At 38.7% G+C, this 22,630-nt stretch overlaps 1 protein-coding gene across 2 annotated transcripts in view; it reads left to right on the plus strand.

Annotated features, from left to right (window-relative positions):
- The first annotated feature begins 3,945 nt into the window (after positions 1–3,945).
- Positions 3,946–22,630, plus strand: part of RABEP1 (rabaptin, RAB GTPase binding effector protein 1) — a 90,819-nt gene continuing 72,134 nt past the window's right edge. The window contains exon 1 of one of the 2 annotated variants that reach the window (XM_045569989.1): positions 3,946–4,202. In XM_045569989.1, the coding sequence (XP_045425945.1) occupies positions 4,169–4,202 (34 nt within the window). In that variant the 5' untranslated portion in view covers positions 3,946–4,168. The remainder of the gene's footprint in view (positions 4,203–22,630) is intronic. The other variant, XM_045569990.1, reaches the window with a different exon arrangement.

The following is a 22,630-nucleotide window of genomic DNA, read 5'->3' on the forward strand; positions in this document are numbered from 1 at the left end:
CTGTCAGCTGAATCCTGTGTTGGGACACTGGTCTGCCAGCCATTTGTATTTATCAGAAACTACAACATAAAATTCTTGAAATGGAATTTATCCAGGAAAATTTGGTTTATGTACTCTGTGTCTATTGTCCTTGTTTTGGGAATAAAATGAAATGACATTTATGGGAAACACCTAATAAACTTTAAAATGCAACAAATTTATTATTGTCATTGGTATTATGCAATCCAGCGGTTGAAAATCACTAGCAGGATAGTTCAGTGTAATATTCTTTCCATAGTAGAAACACCTTCTCCAGCACGTCTGATCACTTGCCAGCCAGCTCTGCTCACACAATTGCAGTGACAGGCAGCTCACTCCCTGATAGGCAATCTTCCTCTCTGGTCAGCTCTGGGGAAGAGAAAGTTCTTCCATGGGTTAAGGTTTTTTTCTTTTTTTTTTTGAGACAGAGTCTTACTCTGTTGCCCGGGCTAGAGTGCCATGGCGTCAGCCTAGCTCACAGCAACCTCAAACTCCTGGGCTCAAGCAATCCTTCTGCCTCAGCCTCCCGAGTATTTGGGATTACAGGCATGCGCCACCATGCCCAGCTAATTTTTTCTATATATTTTAGTTGTTCAGCTAATTTTCTTTGTATTTTTAGTAGAGATGGGGTCTCGCTCTTGTTCAGGCTGTTCTCAAACTCCTGCGCTCCAACGATGCATCCGCCTCGGCCTCTCAGAGTGCTAGGATTATAGGCATAAGCCATCGCCTGGCCTTCCTTGGGTCAAGTTGAAGTCTCCCTTGCTTCAATCCCTGCGCATTTATAACCACTCCTGTACTCCAGGGAATTGAGGACACTACTCATGGCCCGAGTCATCTTTTTTTCCTCCAGTGTAACTTTTTTTGATATCTCCATGTATTTTACACAAAATAATTTTCAGATTCTTCATGCCTTGGCCCTGTATCCACTGCAGCTGGTCATTGTCTTCTTGAAAATAATGGTGCCCAGAACAAACACAACAAAAGTCAGCCACTGATGTGATTCAATTGGGGCAAAATGCAGACGTATCACCTCCTAGAATCTACACTGTGTTACTCTATTGGTGAAACACAAAGTGAGTGCTTTCCCAGCACTTCCATAGCATTTGCTCATTTTAAATTTATAATTGGCAAAAATACACCCAAATCTTTCTTCCCCAAACTATGTCAAAGTTTGTGCTTCCCAGAGTTATACATTAGTTTAAATGGACTCAGGTTAAGAAATGTCACATTGGCCGGGCGCGGTGGCTCACGCCTGTAATCCTAGCACTCTGGGAGGCCAAGGCAGGTGGATCTCTCTAGGTCAGGAGTTTGAGACCAGCCTGAGCAAGAACGAGACCCCGTCTCTACTAAAAATAGAAAGAAATTATATGGCCAACTAAAAATATATATAGAAAAAATTAGCTGGGCATGGTGGCGCATGCCTGTAGTTTCAGGTACTCAGGAGGCTGAGGCAGTAGGATTGCTTAAGCTGAGGAGTTTGAGGTTGCTGTGAGCTAGGCTGACACCACGGCACTCACTCTAGCCCGGGCAACAAAGCGAGACTTTGTCTCAAAAAAAAAAAAAAATCACATTGCCAGCACGCTACAAGGTACATTTTTAGGTGCCCTTTTTAATCATAATCATATGCCTGTCCCTCTCTGGTCCAGAAACCACCATCATAACTTCTGTGATACTTGTTCTCTTCCTATCTTTACAATTTACCAACTATGTATACATAACATTTAGTTGTGTCTGTTTTGGAACTCTGTGTAAGCGAAATCAGGCTGTGTGTATAATTTTATAATTATATTCTTTCTCTCAAAATTATGTTTGTGAGATTCATCTGTACTGAATATGTAGCTGTAGTTGGTTCACTTTCATTGCTGTATTCCATTGTATAAATATTCAAAAAAAAATTTAAATCTAGTCTACTGTTGATAAACATTTGGATCTTTTATTTTATTTATTGTATTATCAACTATGCCGCTATGAATATTCCTTTATGTGTTCCCTGGGGCATATGTGCAATGTGATTGATAAGTACTTATTTCATGTGTTTAAATCTTGTCTCCCTATTCCCTTCAGAATACAAGGATCACATCTTTTACACTTAATAAAGGCTCTGAACAGACAATAATTTTCTCTACAATATATGCTTAGGAGTGGAATTGCTGGGTCTTAGGGTTTACCTAAAAATATGAACATATATATAACTCTTGATGCTCCTATCTGATTTCAAAATTGCCTTTTCAACCACCTCTTTGGCACTGGGAACTCTAGGTGTCCAAACTAGATGCTTGACCATTTTTGAGTGACCTTGATCTTGAGTGCCTGGCTTCAAGCCCAATTACCAATGGCAATAAATGTGTCACTTACTCACTGGAAGGAACCCCTTATGTAGAGGGCATCAGCATCTGCTGTCTTTATAGCCCCTGGCTTGTGTTAGTCATCACAAGGAAACAGAAGATGCACTGGGCTGCCCGATCCTGGCCAAAGGTCTCCCTGCTGAGAGCATGGATTTGCTCGTGCAGGAAACTCAATTATGGGGAAGCTGCATGCTCTCCCAAAGGCACAGTAGCCATCTGGGGGTATTAAGTGCTCAAAAACCTCAAGTCTTTACATAAGCCCTGCCCTAATGTTAGCAGGATCTGGGGCAAAAGTATAAGTAGATAGGATAGCACATGTGGACCTAAATTATCTAAAATTATAAATCACTCCAACTAACTCCTAACCTTAATACAGTCTGCTCTTGTACTTTTTTTTTTTTGTTCCAGAGACAGGGTCTTCCTCTGTCACCCAGGCTGGAGTGCAGTGGTGTGATCATAGCTCACTGACCCTCAAATTCCTGAGCTCAAGCAATCCTCCTGCCTTGACCTCCCAAAGCACTGGGATTATAGGAGTGAGCTACCACATCTGGCCTTATTCCTCTATTTTGACAAATATATGTATATCTTTAATGACTGGAAAGACTAGGTTCAAATTTAGAATTCCTGGACTTCTGACATTTATGCACTTGAACGAAGCGGTGAGGGGAGCACAGGCCTTGGCCCATAACCCACCTGCCTTCTTCTCTGTCCTCTGTCCTGCATCCTTAGGGATCTGTGGACACAGCTGCTCAAAGATCCAAGTGCTGTGCCACCTCCCCAAAACACAGCTCCCTTTAGCCACTTTTAGGGATGCCCAGACTCTGCTCTAGAGAGGATGAACCCGGGCAGAGGCCACAGCTATAGCCATCTGGGGAGGGAATTCTGGGGTCACAGCCACCCAGAACTTGGTCCTAAAGTGCCAAACCCTGTGGACTCCTCTCCTTGGGGGAGGAGTGTGGCCGTAAGTGTGAGGGCGGGAGGTTAGAGAGGAGTCTAAAGTACGGGGCCTACGGCAGGTTCTCCGCCCAGGCATAAAGGCCACACTTTCCATATATTATTTGTCCTCTCGGGTCACGAGGGCAGGGGCTGTATCCGGCTGTACTCCCTGCACCTATCACCACAGAAAAGTCTGACTTGCTCAATGGAAAGTACACTGGCCTATCCATCAGACGACCTAGAGTCTAGGCCCAGTACTGTGGGAAACAGTTCATACTTTATTACTTCATTTAAACTTTCCTTAGCTATTATGCTAATACAGGTTCCAAGAGGTTAAGTGACTCTCCCAAGGTCATGCAGCTAGGAGAGGTAGAAGCTGGATTTACACTCCACCAACCAGCCTCCTCTTATTTTTTTTTACCCCCTCTGTGCAGGGGCAGAGAACTGGGAGCGGCCATTCGGAGAGGGCGCCCCTTTCCTGCCGCCCCTCTAACCTGTCTTCCCCCCGCATTCTGCCTCGCTCCGGCGCCGGGGCAGCCGGCTCACTCCGCCTGGCGCCTCAGCTCCCGGGGTTCTCTCCAGCCCGCGCGAAGCCCCGCCCCTAGCCTCAGGCCAGAGTCACGTGCCGCCCCATCCCCCTGCGCCTGCGCACTGCTTATTTCCCGCTGTCAGGATGAGGAGGCGGAGGTCGGCGTTCGGGTCCGTCTCTGCCCGCGGCTGTGGCGGCGCCGGCGGCTCCAGCCTTAGCGGTTCCTCCCTGGGCGGCGGCGGCGGCGGTTCGGTCGACGCCTCTTCCGCCAGCTGAGCCCGCGGGAGCCCGTGACGCCGCTTCCCCGCCCATCCCCGCTCCCGAGGCCGGCCTCCTGGCCATGGCGCAGCCGGGCCCGGCTCCCCAGCCTGACGGTGAGGCGCCCACCATGGCAGGCGCGGCGGGCGCGGCCTGCCCGGCGTCGTCGTCGCGGAGGGACCTCGGGGCAGGCAGACAGCGGGCGGGCGGCGGGAAGGGCGCGCGCAGGCCCCGGGGGTGACCCTGCGGGGCGAAGGCGGGAGCGCGCGGGCTCCGGCGCGGGCGGCGCGCGAGGGCGGCGCGGGCGCCTCGGCGGCAGTCGCTGGGGAGGGGGCGGGTGGCGCTGGTGGCAGCGCTCGCTGGAGGGCGGAGGGAAGGGCGTGGGGAGGCTCGTGAGCGTGGGAGAGTGTGGAGAGGGAGGTGCTGCGGGTAGCGGTGGGGCCGGCACGTGGGTTCTGCCCGTGGGGAGGATGGAAATGGAGAACGTGCGCTATATTCGTTAACGAAAAAAAAATCTTTGCTTAGGTAGCGGTAGTGTGCCCTCCCCCTGCCCCCCACCGCCCCAGTCTTTGGTATAGAGCTCTTTGCTCCCACTTCTGTGACAAATAAAACTAGGTGGCATCAGTAACTGGGTTTAGTAGCATTCCTTGAAGTGGCAGTGTGGCTTAATAGAAGTGCTAGGGCCTGGGAGGCTAAAGGACCTGTTTCTTTCACTAAGAAGCTCTGGGCGCGTTTCTTAGCCTCTTTGAGCCTCAGTGTTCTCAGCCATGAATTATCTCTTGGCTGTATTTTGTCTATAAAGATGGCAACGCGTATGAATGCAAAATGATAGGTTGGTATTATTATGGGAGTATTAGGAATAATGAGGAGGGTGGTGTGTGAGGATGCCGAAATCTAGGAAATGTGTCATTTATAGCATTTATATTCTTTGGAGGATTATGAGCCCCATCCCAAATAATCTAAATTGGTTGTCAGAATCCTTCATGACCTTCTGGGAAGTGGACTAATCTCTGATTCACAGATTGACCACATCGTTCCAGGTTTTACTATGTTTGGAAAGAGTGTGCTTGGTCTTTTGCAAGATCCTACAGTATCTAGTTCCGAAAGTTCTTTCAGGTGTATTTCTATTATCAGCATGTGTACTTAGGCATCTTTAAGTGTGAGTGGAATGTTGGAAAATGGTGCTTGGCACAGAGTAGGTCCTTAAAAACTTGCCTTTGCCAATGGTTGTCTCTTAAAGTAATCTCTTAGGAAAGCCTTACTTTTTGTTGCTGCCTTTGGGGAACTTGAAACTATGTTATCAGATTTTACGGCTCTTGCTGCTGTCTGGAAGTGTGCTGCAAAGCTTGTTAGCCTCCAAGTTTTGGGTTTTTTTAGTTGCCTAAGGGGAGATGGTCTGTAAGCACCACCAGCTGTTTCTGTTCTAGTAGAAGAAAAGGGAGACATTTGAGGGCCGTGGGCCATCAGAGAGAGGAAACTGGGATGTTTTCAGGCTACATTTTAATTCTCACCTTTTTGCATCTGGAGTTAGGAAAGAAAACTTTGTACTTCCACAAACCCTCTTTGTTACAACAGACAGAGGCAGGATACAGAGAGCTCAGTGGCTTCTGGTTCTGATCTGGGTTGGTAGGTAGGCCTAGTTGGCTGCTGCCTTCTCTTGAGTTGCATGGAAACAAACGTCTAGGGCAGCTCAGGTGACATGATAGTCTGGAATTCAAATTCCCTCCCTCTTTCTAGATGTGAAATGGTCTTCCTTGTAAATAGGCAGAAGTGACTAAGCGCTTGAAAGAGGCTAGGAAAAATTAGGTTTAGGAAATCTTGTATTCTTGCTATTCTTAGTGCAGGTTTGTTTCCTATTTTTTGAATCTTGTGACTAGGATGAGATTTAGTTTGCATAGATTGCAATTTTTATTTTAAATTAATGTAGTAAATCGGCAGCCACAGCTATTGTTCACAAAAGGAGAGATAATTTGGTATATTTGAGTGCTTTGTGTCAGTATCATCTTAGAAGTTCATCTTTGGGATTTTAATTTTTTAAGCTGAACTTGTATAGACCACTTTAGTTTTAGGCACTCTTGAATTTCCTAGTCCTGCTGATTTTTAAAAAAACTATTGCAGAATTCTTTTCCTTCAAATAGGCAGTAAAAGATAACTGCGTTGTCTTTAACTTTATCTTTTTATCCCATTTTAGAAGCAATTGTCTTATGATATTGTCTTCTTTTCCTTTTTGATATATCTTGCTGTTTTTTTCATGGAGGTATGGTAGATTTAGAAAAGCAAAGATTTGTTTGTAAATTGACAGGATGAAATGTAATCATTTTATTCATTTTAATTCCTTATTTTGTACATTGTTGGGAAAAAATTTGGTGTTTTTGATGGTGCATCATAGTTTACTTAGTTTAGAATAAAGGTAATTTTAGTAGTCAGGTTTCAGTTGGTTAACTTGTTTTCCCTTGAGAATTCAATGATTATGTAAACATTTTCAAATTTTATTTTTTATTTTAATCTAAGTTAAACTATATCTTGGAAGCATTTGCTCTGATTTTACCTCATTACTTTTTTATTCAAAAATACTGTCTTCTGTAATTCCTCCATTAAAAAATATGTACAGCAGTTTAAAAAGTAGAATTATGTCTTCCCCCATCTCCCAGAGGTAATCGCTATTAAGTTTTCTCCCATTGCTGACTCTTTTCTGTAATTACATAGGTATGCTACCTTTTATCCCCCAGATAGATATGCTGTGTGTATACAGGTCTGCAACTTGCCTGTCTTGCTTAATGTTAGCTATCATGATTATATACTTGTCAATGGTTATGTGGCCATGTAATTTGCTATAAGCACTGTAGGTATTATCTCGGGAAATCTGCATATTAGTGAAGTGGGCACTATTGTAATATTACTGCTCCAGTTTTATTGGTGAAGAAACTGAGGCACAGAGAAGTTAAAGAAACGTGCTGAAGTTGTACAGTTGCTAAGTAGGGGAGTAGCATTCAAATCCAGGCCATGTGATGCCAGGGCCTTCTGGCCCATTTACTAGATCATGGACCACTTTTCAGGTCAGTGTTAAGGGTCTGTCTCATTCTTGTTAACAGACTGTTTCATCACATGCATGTACCATGCATCATTTACTTGCCAGTTTCCCTATTGTTGGACAAGTAGATTACTTTCGGTTTTTTCATTATGTTATAAACAGTGTTGTAATATATACCCTTGTGCATATTTTTCAGGTACTTTTTTACTTCTGGATATAGCAGTATATAAGACTACTGAATTAAAGGCCATGAGTTCTGAGTGGTTTAAATTTTAATAGCTATTGCTAGCTTAGTCTCAAGGCATCAATTTACATACCTGCTGGCAAGATAGGAGAGGGTGGATTTTTACTACAATCTTACAAGCTGCGAATGATGTCAGTTGTTTGAAATTTGTGTCTTCTGATAGATTTTTTTATTTTTTTGAGACAGAGTCTCGTTCTGTTGCTGGGGCTAGAGTGCAATGGTGTAAGCCTGGCTCACAGCAACCTCAAACTCCTGGACTCAAGTGATCCTCCTGTCTCAGCCTCTGTAGCTGAGACTACAAGCCTGTGCCATTACTCCTGGCTAATTTTTTCTTTTTCTTTTTCTTTTTCTTTCTTTCGTTGTTTTCTTCTTTTTTAGAGATGGGGTCCTGCTATTGTCCAGACTGGTCTTGAACTCCCGGGCTCAGGTGATCCTATTTCATCCTCCTGAGTAGCTGGGATTACAGGCATGAGCCACTGCACCTGGCTAGACTAAATTTTAAAAGTATGGTGATACACATATAAATAGAGCAGTCACTGGAGGGACTAGTGTGGTTATAGCAAAGTGTGTGTGTTTTAAAAATAAAGATTTAAATAATGAAATAATTGTGCGTACTGGAGGAACTGCCAGTGGAAAGGGAGAAACTGCCTGGAGATGTAAAGTGAAGGAGATGGTAAGTGGGGCTAGGTTTCATGGGAACTGAGAGCAGATGAGATGGAATAAGAGCATGGGCGCCAGTAGGAGAAACAAGGACATCATCCTCCCAAACAGAAGGGAAAAAGAAAAAGATGATTGAGAGAGAAAGGTAGAGAAAACTCTGAGGTAGAAGAGAGAAACTGACTATAAATATATGTAGCCTCCATTCTTTTATTCATTTATTCAAATAGATATGATTTAAATATGTACTTTGAACAAGACAGACAAGGTACCTCTGCTCACGGAGGTTATAGTTTTGAGAGCTTTATCATAGTCAAGTAGATAAGGCTATTTATACTTTCCTGGGTTCCTCCTGGGTTATCTTAACCAAAGAACACAGGAAATAATTTTGTTCTGTTCCCAGTTATCCTAAAGGTGATATAAAAAGTACCATTCCAGATGCACAGGAAAGAAGTTAATTCATTAAATACATTGAATGCCTTGGGCTTTAGGGCTTAATTCTCTCATGGACCCTGGTAGAATAGTAAGTACAGGATATGATTGGGACCTTACTGTGGGAGTTTGATGGGTTGGGGAGAGCAAAGCATGATGTGGGTTGTCATTCCTTTGGTGAAAACTATAAAAAGTCAAGACAGGCTGCCAGGCATGGTGGCTCACACTTATAATCCCAGTATTTTGGGAGGCTGAGGTGGGAGGATAGCTTGAAGCCAGGAGTTTAAGACTAGCCTGGGCAATGTAGTGAGACCTCATCTCTACAAAAAAAATTAAAAAGAAATTAGCTGTGTGTGGTGATGTACCCCTGTGTTCCCAGCTATATGGGAGGCTGAGGCAGGAGGATCACTTGAGCCCAGAAGTTCAAAGTTACAGTGAGGCATGATCACGCCACTGCACTCCAGCCTGGGTGACAGAGCAAGACCTTGTCTCTTAAAAAAAAAATTAAAGTCAAACTTCTTTTGCTGTTTGATCCTCAGTTGTTATCTACTTTCTCTAAACACCTGCTATATTTATTGTCTAAAAATAAACTTCTGCCCCTATGTAGATCTTATCTCCCCAGCCTTCTTAGCTGCTCAAAAGCAGAATTTTTTTTAGCTGGGCATGGTGATGCACACGTATAGTCCCAGCTATTTGGGAGGTTGAGGCAAGAGGATTGCTTGAGCCCAGGAGTTCAGAGCTTTAGTGTGCTATGATTGCACCTGTGGAAAGAGCAGAAACTTTCTGAAACTACTGCTATGTTTCATTTTGTGAACCTAGTAGGGGCTCTGTAACGAGTAATGAAAGGACATTAACAATTTAGGTCCATTTCTATTACAAAAAATTGTTCGGCGTTTATTCCTAACACATGGATATCTAGTCTTTTTAGAACACTCCACTTTTTGTGGTAGCTGTTTAAGTATTAGAAAATCCCTAATTTTGTTGGGACAAAATTATTTCCCTTTTATACTTTGGTTATAACTTCTTGAATGAGTCAGAATTAGGCTATTTTCTCTTCTACAAGAAAGGTATTCATATTTTTAAAGAGCTTTCTTTCATGATGGCAGTTCCTCATATGAAGGTTCTCTACCCTCACCAGTTTGTGTGCCCTTCTCTGCTAGGCTAGCCATATGTTCTAATGACATGTAGTTTGCTAGTGCTCTTCTTAAAATGCTGCACCTAAAATCAGTGAAAATATTCCAGGCATAGAATCCATGTGACTTGTGCAAAGAATAACAAAAATATTCTCTTTTAGTCAGGACCCTAAACTCTAATGTAGGCTAACATTCCCTTGATTTATGTTTTGATCCACTGTGTCATATTAGTTAATAATAAAAATAGCAATTTCCTAGTAACATATGACATTGAAAATTTTTTCATATTCTTACTTGCCATCTGTATATCTTCTTTGTTGAGGTATGTGTTCTGGTCTTCTGCCCATTTTTTAAATTGGGTTTTAATTTTCTTATTGTTGAGTTTTAAGTGTTCTTTGTATAGTTTGAATAACAGTCCTTTAACAGATATGTTGTTTACAAATATTTTTTCCCGGTTTATGGCATGCCTTCTCATTTTCCTGACAGTGTCTTTTGCATAGCAGAAGTTTTTAATTTTAATGAAGTCCAACTTATCAATTACAGCTGACCCTTGAACAACATGGGTTTTAACTGCATGGGTCCACTTACACATGGATTTTCTTTTCAATAAATCTATTGGAAAACTTTTTGGAGTTTTGCAACATTTTGAAAAAAACTCACAGATGAACTGTGTAGCCTAGAAATATTGAAAAAATTAAGAAACAGTTAAGTATGGTGTGGATCCATGAAATGCATGTAGATATTAGTTTCTTTTATTATTACTATAATATATACACACATACACAAGTCTATAAAAAGTTAAAACTTATCAAAACTTACACAAACACTGACAGTACATATGCCATTTGCAGCTGAAAGGTAAGCAAACCTAAAGATCCGTTATTAAATCACATAACTGCATAAAACTAGTACATACTGTATTACTGTAGTAATTTTGTAGCCACCTCCTGTTGTTATTGTGGTGTGGTCAAGTGCTGGGAGTATCTGCTTAAAACACTGTGTGGTAGGATGCTAATCATCTGCATGTGAGCAGTTGGTCTCTCTACTAAATTGTATATCACAGTAAAAAGTGATCTCTTGAGGTCCTTACATATTTTCCAATTTTTCATCATGTTTAGTGCAATACTGCAAACTGTGAATAACACCATAGAACCTATAGAAAGTGCTGGAAACACTTTCAAGAAGTAGAGAAAAATCATGACATTAGAAGAAAAAAGATGAATTCCTTGATATATAGTGTAAATTGAAATCTGCAACAGCAGTTGCTGGCCATTTCAAGATAAATCCAGTGTAAGGACCATTGTTTAAAAAAAAAAAAGCAAAGGAAATTTGTGAATCCACCCCTGCAGCTACATCAGCAGGTGTGAAAACCTTTCACTTTTTGTGAAATACCTTTTTATAGAAAATGCAGTTTTTATGTGGGTGCAGGATTGCTATAAGAAAGGCATATCTATAGACTCTAATAAGGTTTGAGAAAAAGTTAAGTCATTATATGACAACATAATGCAAAGGGAAGGTGAAGGATCTAAAGCTGGAGAATTAAGTGCCAGCAAAGGATGGTTTAATAATTTTAGAAAGAGGTTTGGCTTAAAAAAAAAGTCAAGATAACAGGAGAAAATAAGTTCTGACGAAGAGGCAGCAGATAAATTCCCAGACTCCATTAAGAAAACCATTGAGGAGAAAGGATATCTGTTTTGAATAGGTTTTTAATGCAGGCAGAAGTATCCTATTCTGGAAAAAAGTGCCACAAAAGACATTTATTAGTAAGGAAGAGAAGCAAGCACCAAGATTTAAGGCACCAAGGGATAGGCTAACTCTTTTGTGCAAATGCTGTTATCTGTAAAGCTGCTAATCCCTGAGCCTTAAAGGGAAAAGATAAACACTAGCTTCCATTTTTTTGGTTTTGTAACAAGGAGGTCTGGAGGAGAACTTCTTCTGGATTGGTTTCTTTGATGTTTTTTCCTTGAAGTCAGGAAGCATCTTGCCAACAAAGGACTGCCTTTTAAAGTTCTTTTGATATTGGGCAGTTCCCCTGGCCATCTGGAACCCCATGAGTTCAACACGGGAGGCATGGAAGTGGTCTACTTGCCCTTAAACACAATGTCTCTAATTCAGCCTCTAGATCAGGCAGAGGTCATAAAGACCTTTAAGTTTCATTAACACATGGTCCTCTGTGGAAAGGATTGTCAACTCTGTGGAAGAGAACCCTGTTTGAGAGAACATCATGAAAGTTTGGAAGGATTACACTGTTGAAGATGCCATCATTGTTATAGAAAAAGACGTGACAGCTGGTCCAACGATAGTGGGTTATCAGAACTTATTAACATTAGAGTCACTAAAGTTGGTATACAACCCCCCACTGCTAAATTTGAATGGCTTTAAAAAAGAGTGAAAACTGTCAAGCTTGAAACTATAGATTCCTGCTGAAGAAAATTGTGTCTAGATGTTGTGTATGTTTTCAAAGAGTTTATGACAGAGCCAATGAAGGAAATCATGAAAGAGCTTGTGGATGTGGTGAAAAAAAGGGGGGGGGGCGGTGTTGAAGGGTTTCAAGATACAGATTTTGGAGAAATTCAAGAACTAATAGATACCACACCAGCGGAAGTAACAGAAGACAACTTGATGGAAATGAGTGCTTCTGAACCAGTGCCAGATGATGAGGAAGAAGGCATAGAAGAAGCAGTGCCAGTAAACAAACTGACATTAGACAATCTGGGAGAAGGGTTCCTCTGATTATTCAAGACTGCTTTTGACTTCTTTCACGACATGACCTCTTAGGTAATACAAGCACTGAAACTAAAGAAAACAATGGAAGAAGGATTGGTACTGTGTAGAAACATTTTTAGAGTAATAAAAACGCAAAAAAGACAAATTATGAGGCAGTTCTGTAACGTTACATTGAGTGTGCCTACCTCTCCTTCCTCCCCATCCACCTCCTCTACCTCTTCTGCCTCTGCCACCCGGAGACAGCAAGACCAACCCCTCTTTCTCCTCCTCAGCCTACTCAACATGAAGACACCAAGGATCAAGACGTTTATGATGCTCTACTTCCACTTAATAGTAAAAATATTTTTTTTTCCTTATGATTTTCTTAACATTTTCTTTAGCTTACTTTATTGTAAGAATACAGTATATAATAGATATAGCATACAAAATACGTGTTAATCCACTGTTTGTGTTATTAATAAGGCTTCTGGTCAACGGTAGGCTATTAGTAGTTAAGTTTTGGGGGAGTCAAGTTATACATGGATTTTTGGCAGTGCAGGGGATCGGTGCCCCCTACCCCTCTGTTGTTCAAGGGTAAGCTGTATTTCTTTCGTGGCTGATATCTTTGGTGTAACTAAAAAGTTACTGCCAAATGCAAGGTTTTAGAATTTTGCATGTTTTACATTTTGGTCTGTAACCTATTTTGAGCTTATTTTTGTGAAGGATGTAAGGTCTTATGTCTAGGTTCTTTTTTTTTTTTTTTCTTGTGGCTATCCAGTTGTAGCACCACCATTTGTTAAAAAGTTTTCCTTTCTCCATTGTATTGCCTTTGCTCGTTTGCCAAATATCACTTGACTGTATTTCTGTGTGAATCTGTTTCTGGGCTCTCTGTTCTGTTCCATTAATGTATTTGTCTGTTCTTTCATGCTGTGTGTTTACATATTTCTGAATTAAATATTTTTTGCATCAAAAATATTAAATGCTTGTGGTAAAAGGAAAGGCCACCATATAAGTGAATTAGGTCATCCCTTAGGGATGAAAACACTTGTTAAAGGACTGGTGTCTATTTTTCCAGTTTTTAAAAAAATGTGTATTCTGGTGATTTAAAAGTAGAGTCATGCTACAAATACTATTCTCAAGTTTCCTATTCTCACTTTGTTTTTAATATAGATTATTATATCATTGTTTTAAATAAATCATTCTTTTCATGACTGCATAATATAGATGCACTAGAATTTTTAAAAGTAAGTCCCCATTAATATTTGAGACATTCCAGTAATACTGCAGTGAATGTTCATGTACATGTCCTTGCACACTTGTGTGCCTGTGTCTGTGGGATAAATTCCTTGAGCTGAAATTACTGAGTCCAAGAATGTGCATTTTAAAAAATTTAATGGCAAGTACCAAATTCTCTTTCAAAAAGATTTGGCAATTTATAGGCTCATCAGGGTATAAGAGAACTTATATCACCTTTTGCATGTGGGGAAGTTGGCCTTGGTGATGTTTATAGCAAATGTAGCAAAATTTCCCCAGTTTTTAAGCTTTGAGATATGTTGACATATGGAAATATCTTAATTTTTATGTAATTTGATTATTTTTTCTTTATGGTTTATAGGTTTATGTTCTGCCTCTTTGTCTATGCTATCTTCTATTTCCTTTTAAATATTTGATCACTTTGGAATTTATTTTGATGTAAGCAGGGAGATAGGAGTCCAACTTTTACTATTTATTTTCAAATGGCTGCTAGCCAGTTGTTTTTGTACCATGTAGTGATTTCTCTTCATTGATTTTTTTTCCTTTATTTAATTGGAGGTATAACATGGAATCTCTTCATTGAATTTGAAATGGCACCATTTATCATATGTTAAATCAAGGGATACTTGAGTCCATTTTTGAACTTTATTTTGTTCATTTGATTTGTCTATTCTATCATACCACATAGTCATAATTACTGTTGCTTTCTACTTTTTATTGTTTGAATATTTTAAAGGACCAGGTACCCTTCATTGTTCATTTTCTAGAATTTTCCTCAGCTATTCTTAAGTATTTATTCATTCAAATAAAATTGGTAATGAGCATATTAAGTCCACCCACTGTGCTTCCTTTTCTTGTCTAAAAAAACAACAAAAAGGACTTAAAAAATATTTCCTTGAGAACTGGGTATGGTGGCACATGCCCGTCATCTCAGCTACTCAGGAGGTTGAGGCAGGAGGATCCTTGAGGCCAGAAGTTCAAGACCAGCCTGGGCAACATAGTGAGACTCCATCTCAAAAAAAAAAAAATCTTATTGAGTATATAAGCTAAGGAGAACATATATCTTTACCAAACATCTCTACAATTAAAGTAAAAATGCATTAATTTAAATGCATTAATTATTCCCTCTAATTCTTTAAAGGTGGGATTAACCCAATTGCACAGTTGAAGAAATGCAAATTTAGTGACTTACCCAGAATCCAGGTTCCTATGACTATTTTCATTCCATGTACTATCTCTCAGGTCAGTTTTAATTAAGTAAACTTGTAGATCATTAAAAAACAAAACAAGGGCAAAATTAAAACAAAACCCCAAGTTCCTCCTTTGATCATAAAGAAAGTGTAAAGAAAACTGGAGTTACCATAATTCTATCCTTCAGAGTAGTTTTTTATTCTATATTTCTAGTCAATTTTTATACCTACAAATATTATTTTAAAATAGTGAATCATTGCACATGATTTTGTATTCTATTCTTATTTTAATTATGATGTGAGCAATTTCCCTGTAAGTTATAAAAAATTGGCTTTAAGTCTGTTATTTATCATATGAATGTATCATTTTACTATTACCCATTTTGATTATATATAAATTCTTACTGTTAATAAGTAATTCTACAGGAAACGTCCTTGTACATTAATCTTTGATCTCATCTTTGATTATTTCCTAGAGTGTTCTGGATCAGAAAATATGAAGTTTTGATGTATATTGCAAAATTGCTTTCCAGAAAGCTAATTCTAGTTTATATTTCTGTCATTAGTGCTGATGTCTGTTAGTCTCATCTCATCCTTGTCAGCATTATGTATAGATTTAAAATGTTCTTTCAGTAGCATGGGCAAAAAAAGATACCTTATTGATGTTTTAGGTTACATTTTGAGTATGATTGGCCTTTAAAAAATATATTGGCCATTTGTTTTCTTTCTTTGTGCATTGCCTCTTCATGCCTTTGCCATTTTCTTATTTTAAATATCTTTTTTTTTAAATTTCAGCATATTACAGGGGTACAAATGTTTAGGTTACATATCTTGCCTTTGCTGTGCCTGAGTCAGAGCTTCAAGTGTGTCCATCCCCCAGATGGTGTGCACCGCACCCATTAGGTGTAAATATATCCATCCCCTCTTCCCCCTCCCAGCTGCCCAATGAATTTTAGTATCCACAGGGGTCCTGGAACCAGTTTTCCTCAGGTACCAATGGAGGAGTGTATTATCTTTCTGGCATTTTCATATGTACATAAAATATGTGAAAAAAACTTCTTAAATTTAATTTAAAAATTATAATACATTTATAGCATGTTTTTTCCTGCACTAAAGAGATGTCCATGGTGTATTATTAAATAATGTTATTTTTAATGGTCTTTAACAGCTAATAGTGTTCTTTTTTTTTTTTTTTTTTTTTGCGTCAGTCTCACTCTGTTTCCTGGGCTAGAGTGCTGTGGCATCAGCCTAGCTCACAGCAACCTCAAACTCCTGGGCTCAAGCAATCCTCCTGCCTCAGCCTCCCGAGTAGGTGGGACTACAGGCATGCGCCTGTAATTTCTTTCTATATATATTTTAGTTGGCCAGATAATTTCTTTCTATTTTTAGTAGAGACGGGATCTCGCTCTTGCTGGTCTGGAACTCCTGACCTCAAGCGATCCACCCGCCTCGGCCTCCCAGAGTGCTAGGATTACAGGCATGAGCCACCGTGCCCAGCCAATAGTGTTCTAATGTATGGATCCACAATGTGTTTAATTAATCATCTATTGGTAAATATTTGTTTTTTTTTCCTATTTCAAATGACACTGTAGTAAACATACATGTGGCTCTAAATAGTTGCCAAATACTTCCCTCTGATAAATCCCTGTTGTTTCAAAGATTATATACATTTATATTGAATACTTTTTATATGTTTAAATTTTGATGTATTCTTTTAGAAATGCCTCTATGTGAGAGCATTTTGGAAGCCAACCCTTAATGACTTTAAAAAGTAAAGAGTTCCTTTTTTGTGTGTGTGCAACATGTTCAGAAGGAGAGCACTCCAAGGCTAGTTCAGCTGCTAAAGGATGTCAAAGATCTGAGTTTCTTCTGTTTTCTACTTTCCTTCTCAGTGAGCCTGTTTGCTTGCTTCTTTTTTCCCTCATAGATTCAGTTTTGATTTTATTTTGGGAATACTGATTTCCTTAAGTCTTTTAGTATTTTCTTAGTTACATTTATTGGATTATCTATATGAGGATGATCCTTACATTGGATATTCTTTGATTGCCATAGCATATCCTTTCTAATTGCTTTGCTTTTCTTTGTAATTTATGGAAGTTATCTCTGGTCTTTTTGATCTGTGTAACAAAATGGATTATGTTAATGGATTTCCTAATGTTAGATAGTTTTTGTATACCTGAGATAAACTCAGCTTGGTTGTGATGGACTGTTCCAGTTTATAGCTCGATCTGATTTGATAATGTTTGAGAATTTTTAAATTATATTTATGAATGAGATTGACCTGTGGTTTTCCATTTTGGTACTGCATTGGGTTTTGGTGGATGACCCAAAATAAGTGACTGAGGCAAAGATCTCAGTCAGTGGAGTTTTATTAAGCCAAAGTTAGAGGGTATGCCCGGAAAAGCATAAACCACAGAAGCATCTGTGACCTGTGCTCTTCCAAGAGGGATTTGGGAACTCAGTATTAGAGGAGAGGGCATACACAAAGAAAAAGGAGGAAGGGGATGGGCAGTGAGGCAACTGGTTACATTCTTGTGAGACTTTAGTTAATGCCCAGGAAATGTACATTTTATATAAGATAAGGTGAATATTTGAAAAGGGTATAAGGAAGAATCGATTATATATTAATAGATGTCCTTGTGTAGGTAGAAGAATGATCTTTTCTTGTCTCTGTTCTGCACCGGGAAGATAAACTTTTAATCAACATTGTTAGTATAGAATCAAGCAGACTTCAGTTTTAGGAGCTAGTCTTAACCTGTAGACCTAAAGTTACAATTTGCATGTCCTTGTTTATGAGAGGCCAGCAAGGACTTTCCTTATGTATGATCTGTAGGGGCACTCCTTATAGATGTCTGAGGCATGTTTATTCTCTGAAGATTTGATAGAATTTTTTATGTTCTCTTTTGGGTTTTATCTTGAAACTTGTATAGATATTTTATAATATATTTTGTCAATTTTCTATTGTCAAATACTAACTTTTTCTCATGTTTCGGAATTTTAACTAATGGTGCAGTCAACATTCTTGCAGTTACATCATTATTTATATCCATAATTATTTACTTAGGGTAAATTCCTGGTGGTGAAATTGCTTGGTTAAAGAGTGTACAAAATTAAGCGTCTTGCTATTGATTACAATAGCCACATGTCTTGATATGCACCCTAGATTTATTTTAATCAGGTGTGGTAAGATGTCAGACAAGGAGACAACTGCCTTTGAAAAAAATTTATTACTTTCAGTTCCCAAGAGGAAGGGAAAGGCCAGGCAACACAGGGTCCCATGGGGATGCACCAGGGTCAAGGAGGATTTTGGGAGAGCATGGCCTAGAGCCTTTATTGTGCTTTTCGCGGGAAGGAAGCAGCAGGGTAGGCAAGTTTGAGCAAGTATAGGATTAGATAGTTTGAATAATTTTGATAGGCTTTGGGCTATATGTAAGGGTGGTCTCTAGTTGTTTGATACCTGGCACTGGGATGATTTAGGGCACTGGAAATATTAGCTTAGTCCTTGAGAGTTAAATAAAAGTGATGGTTGGGGATATGGGTTTTAAATTGGTTGGTTTGCATATTAAAAGCACACTCACAGGGTAGTCAGTTGTTTGCCATCTTTAGGAATTAGCTAACACTGGGTGGATCAGTATCTCCTTGGCTAGCAAAATCCCCAAGATGTCTAAGAATCATGACGTATAGAAAATAATACAATGTGATGAATATGGCATCCTTTAAGGTTATAGCAATTTGTGCTCCCACTAGCAATGTGTGAGCATGCCAGCCCAGGAGTTTGAGGTTGCAGTGCTCTCTTTAATTAAAAAAGTCCACAAAAAAGTTGGCTAATTTTGGTGAACCAAAAGTCTTGTGTAGGTTTGCAGTTTTTTGATTTCTATTGTCATGTAGAGTTATTTTGCAAATTATGTGTCTTTATTCTTTAGCCATTGAAAGAATAATGTTTGTGTTTTTTATTGATCATGAAGAGCTTTGAAGATCATGAACAAATCTTTTTTTTGGTGAAATTTTGTTGTCATAAACTTGAATTAATTTGGCAGAACAATGAAAGGAGAATGAGTTATGGAATTGGAGGAATTAACGTGGGCATTGCTATCCTCCATCACCTGAGTTGACTGAACAATTGATAGAAACATTGCATATCTGTGGACCATGTTTATTTCTTCAGGAGCCTTAAAGGTTGTATAGAAGACACTTGAGGATAAAGCCTTTTCTTTTTATTCCAGTAATGAAGTATTGCTTGGTGATGTGAAAGTGAAAGCTTTTTTGTTTGACTATTATTGAGTGACCTGGTTGAATTTAGAAAAAGAAATCAAATTTATTTTGTTATGTATTGTCTTTCCTCATTTTAAAAAAAAAGTTTTTAAACCTTGATTCTAAAACACCCATGAATATTGTTTTATTTTTTAAATTTTTTTAAATTTCAGCATATTATGGGGGTGCAAATGTTTAGGTTCCTAAAACACTCGTGAATATTTTAGATGCAGTGTTTGCATAATTTTTATAAGACTGCTTTGGCTACCCTGTATTTCTTCAATTTCTTCAATATTTAAATCAAACTTTGTTTTTATGAAGTTGAGAGTATTGAAAAGTAGGTATGTAAACAGATGCTAAATGAGCATTTGAGAGAGCTGTTGCAAGTTTGTGAATTAATATATTAATAGATTCAGCCTAGGTGAATCTCAGACTTTTAGGATTGGAAGGGACTTTTGTCTTCTAGTCTGTCACTATATATCCGAAGTTCTCAGCCCTCTCAGTATGAAACAGCTTTCTCACCTTTATCACTGTTGACATTTTGGGCCAGATAATTCTTTCTTGTTGGGGACTGTCCTGTATTATAGGACGTTTAGCAGCATCTCTGGCCTCTACCCACTAGATGCCAGAATCCCAGTTGTGACAACTAAAAATGTCTCCAGGCCGGACATGGTGGCTCATGCCTATGATTCTAGCACTTTGAGAAGCTGAGGTGGAGGGAGGATCGCTTGAATCCAGGAGTTCAAGACTAGTCTGGGCAACATAGCAAGACCTGGTCTCTACAAAAATTAGAAAAATTAATCTGGTGTGGTGGTACACGCCTGTAGTACTAGCTACTCAGGAGGCTGAGACAAGAGGATCACTTGAGCCCCCAGGAGTTTGAGGTTGTAGTGAGCTATGGTGATGCTATTGCACTCTAGCATGGGTAACAGAGCAAGACCCTGTCTCAAAAACAAAAAACAAAAACACAAAGATGTCTTCAGACATTGCTAAATGTCCCCTGAGGAGCAAAATCACCCCCAGTTAAGAACCAGTGGTTTATAACAAAATGCTTTAGAATCCCCGTTAACCATTGTGATATAGAATTGCACATAAGACTTAAACACCCCAAAGCCTAATAGTATAATGCCCTTACTGTAAAGGAAAACAATTTGTAATTAAGAAATACAGATTTCTTACAGATTGCAACATGTAAATGAACAGTGTGACTACATAAAAGAATACCCCTAGGAGGTGGTATTACACCTACTTACATTCTTGCTTATGTGATGCACGGATTTTCTGTATATATCTCCTATATTAAACACTTGCAATCACAGGGAAATCCAAATAGGCCCTAGAACCATGCAGGTCAGTGTTTGAATCCAGTTCTGCCACTTCTTTGCTGTGTAACCACAGAGAGATTACTTAATCTCTTAGAGTATTTTTTCATCTATAACTGGGGTGTTAATGCCTACTTTATGGTTTGTTTTGAAAATTCAGTGAGCCATTGTATAAAATAACTTGCCAAGTACTTGATGAAAAGCTGTATATAGATTATTTAATCCTTACTACAACCCTAGAAGATACACTATTATTAGTCCGCATTTTTAGAGATGCAAACAAGGAACCAGTTTAAAAGTGATAGAGCTGGGATTCAAACCCTAGTTTAATTCCAGAACCTGTGTTTTCAACTAATATGCTATACTGCTTCTCATATACCTGATAAATAGGTGATAGATACTTAATTGTTAGCTCCTGTTATTACCCATTTCATTTTTTTGTAGGCTTGAGACTACTCCCCTCCTCCTGCCCCCAAGTCCCACATAGTAACATCAGCATTCTCTCCTTGAAAGTTATTTTACCTCTTGGTTCTCATGTTCTCTTCCTGAGACATACAATTAGCTATTGATCAAAATTCTGATCCCTCTTTGTGTATGACCAAAGTATTTCTGAAAAGCTCATAAATAATGTACCCAGTTCTCCTTGTAAATAAAATATAACACCTGTGTTTTTATTATTTATTTATGAATAACTTTTCTTCTGTGATAAGTAACCCACAATGTAGATTTTGTAGCTATAGTGTAGTTTTTTTACATTATAAGTAAAGGAAGTTAAGGAATTACGTCTTTATTTTAAATTTTCTGTGTTACAATGAAGGACGGTGTGTACATAGGGAATTTGATTTGTTTTATGGTATATCAAACTTGGTTCTAAGGGGCATTTCTTTTATGTTGCATTAGGCTTTTTTCTCTTTAAATGATAAAAATCTTCAGAATATTCTAAACCAATTACTATTTTATATTAAGGGAATTGTTAATAAGTAGAGCTAATTGTATTTTTTTGTTAATAGTTTTCCATTGTGAATTGTGTGTCTATATGTGTAATGCCTTGTTATTTGGAATGGTGGAAGAGTGATGTTTTATGGGTATAATATTTTTCATCTAATTTAGACTTAAGCTCTCAAGCACAGAAATGGTAAGACTTGAAAAAAAATTTTAACCTTAGATTCCTTTGCTTTTTTTTTGAAAATATTTTTATTTGGACGTTTTTAAACACTTAAAAAGTAAAGAGATTAGTATGTAGACCTCCATGTGACATGTTATTAACGTATGGCCAGTCTCATCTATAACCCCCACCTCTCCTGGATTACTAAATAGCAAATCTCAGACATCATGTGATTTCATTTAGAAACATTTCAATGTATATGTAAACATACCACAATACTATTTAATACTGAAAACCAGTTAACAATAATCCTTCCATATCACCAAATAATCCAGTCAGTGTTGAAACTTTCCCTGTTTGTCTTGGGGGAGGGAGGTGTTGGGGAGCCTACCACACTGATATCCAAACTATCCCATTTTTTTGGCCACTGTGGCCTCTTTAAATTGACTCCTTTCATATAACCATTAATAGATGACAAGATGTTCTAGGCTTATCTTGTATACTTCCTGCACCAGACCTGGAATCAGTTATTTTTTCTAAGGAGCCCTGGTTCCTTTTAGTAGAAAGTGGTATTTAGAGAACAGAATCTGGAGTGTAGCATGTATTTTTCTTAGCAATTTTTCTAAAATGAATCATACATTATCCTTAAACAATGAACACTAGGCATCATTTAATCTTTTATTGATGACTTAGTTATTATGGACATTAGTTTTGGTACTGAGCTGTTGGCTGGTGACTCCCCAGTGCTGCTGAAGTTTCTTTTAAATTAGATTTGTTTGACCTTTTATTAAATGGTTCCAAATTCCAATTCACTTCTAGTCATTGTTTTATTTTTGCTTTCCTGTAACCCAGCCCTCCTTGTTGTCATTGGGGTCTGTGCTTGAAGGCTTGTTTTGGGGTAGGGGCAGCGTGGTGATGGTATATGGAGGGGTAATTTGCTCTTTGCTGAGTGGTCAGCATTGCCAGACCTCTGGTTACAGCTTTAGTAAAGGCATTCATTCATTTGGATTTAAAAACCATTCAAAATTTAATCAATAGCATTTTAAAAAGTAAACTTTGTTTTAGATTTGTTTTACACTTACAGAAAGGTTGGGAAGATATTACAGAGAGTTTTCATAACACTGCACATCCAATGTCCCCTGTTAATAACATTGTATATTAGTGTGGTACATTTATCAAAATTAATGAACTAATACTAATATATTATTCCTAACTAAAG

The sequence above is a fragment of the Lemur catta genome, chromosome 15, assembly GCF_020740605.2.
Source record: "Lemur catta isolate mLemCat1 chromosome 15, mLemCat1.pri, whole genome shotgun sequence".
Lineage (NCBI taxonomy): Eukaryota > Metazoa > Chordata > Mammalia > Primates > Lemuridae > Lemur > Lemur catta.